At 57.3% G+C, this 1,184-nt stretch overlaps 1 protein-coding gene across 1 annotated transcript; it reads left to right on the top strand.

Moving 5' to 3' along the window:
• Positions 1-390: 390 nt before the first annotated feature.
• On the top strand, positions 391-822 carry EMH_0096210 (uncharacterized protein; the record flags this gene model as incomplete). Its single annotated transcript, XM_013502360.1, has 1 exon — positions 391-822. The coding sequence occupies one exon, from the start codon at positions 391-393 to the stop codon at positions 820-822; it is 432 nt and encodes a 143-aa protein (XP_013357814.1).
• Between the last annotated feature and the right edge of the window lie 362 nt (positions 823-1,184).

Raw genomic sequence — 1,184 nt, 5'->3', positions numbered from 1 at the left:
GCTGCCGCTGCTTGCTTCTGTAGGCAGATTCACATTAAATACAAATATACACATGCAGCAGCAGCAACAGACAGAGGAATTAATATAGGGGCGAAGTGGCAGTCCCTCGTTCTTACTTTCTTTCAGCTGCAGCAGCCGCAGCAGCAGCAGCAGCAGCAGCAGCAGCAGCAGCAGCAGCATAAATCCAACTGGAGAGCAAGACCTCTCTCTCAGAAAAACAAGCAGCAACTGCAGCAGCAGCAGCAGCAGCAGCAGCAGCAGCATTTCCGGCGACAGCAGCAGCCGCAGCAGCAGCAGCAGCAGCAGCAGCACAGGAGACGTCAGCAGCAAAAAAGAAACAGCAGCAGCTCATTCAGACGCAGAGATACACAAAGAGGCAGGCAGCAGCAAATGCAGCAGCAACAAAGACAAAACATAAACAGCAGATGGCCCCTACCAGCAGCAACTGCAGCAGCAACTGCAGCAACTGCAGCAACAACAGCAGCACGAGCACCACCGGCTGCAGCAGCAGCAGCAGAACAGCGGCCTCGTACGGCAGCAGTAGCACGCGACGCTGCAGCAGCAGCAGCAGCAGCTGCAGCAGCAGCAGCAGCTGCTGCTGCTGCTGCTGCTGCACCAGATTTCTCTGCAGCCACTGCAGCAGCAGCAGCGCCCCGCGCAGCAGCAGCAGCGGAACCTGCGGCCCCACCCGCTGCAACGGCAGCAGCAGCAGCACCAGCAGCGGAAGCACCACGAGCAGCGGAAGCACCAGCACCAGCAGCAGCAGCAGACGCAGCAGCAGCAGCAGCACCAGCAGCAGCAGCAGAAGCAGCAGCACAGTGAAAGAAAACTAATTCTTTGTGGCTGATACCCCCCGAGTGTTCAGCAGCGCATGCAACTCGTGCTGCTGCTGCTGCTGCTGCTGCTGTTGCTGTTGCTGTAGTAGTTGCTGCTGCTGTTGCTGCTGTTGCTGCTGTTGCTGTTAATTTGTTGCTCCTGGTTCTGCTTCTGGGTGTTTCTTCTTTTTGCTGCTGCTGCAGCAGCAGCAGCAGCATGGTTGCCTGGGTGCAGCACCAGGTTTTGTTTGTTTTATAGCAGCAGCGACTCTTGTCTCTGCTGCAGCAGCAGCAGCAGCAGCAGCAGCAGCAGCAACACTTCTTGTCTGTCCTGCTGCAGCAGCAGCTGCAGCAGCAGCTGCAGCAGCT

This window comes from Eimeria mitis, genomic scaffold (genome assembly GCF_000499745.2).
Source record: "Eimeria mitis Houghton genomic scaffold, Emh_scaff8952, whole genome shotgun sequence".
Taxonomy (NCBI): Eukaryota; Apicomplexa; class Conoidasida; order Eucoccidiorida; family Eimeriidae; genus Eimeria; species Eimeria mitis.
Note: the sequence above shows the minus strand (reverse complement) of the source record. Positions and strands in the feature narration are given on the sequence as shown.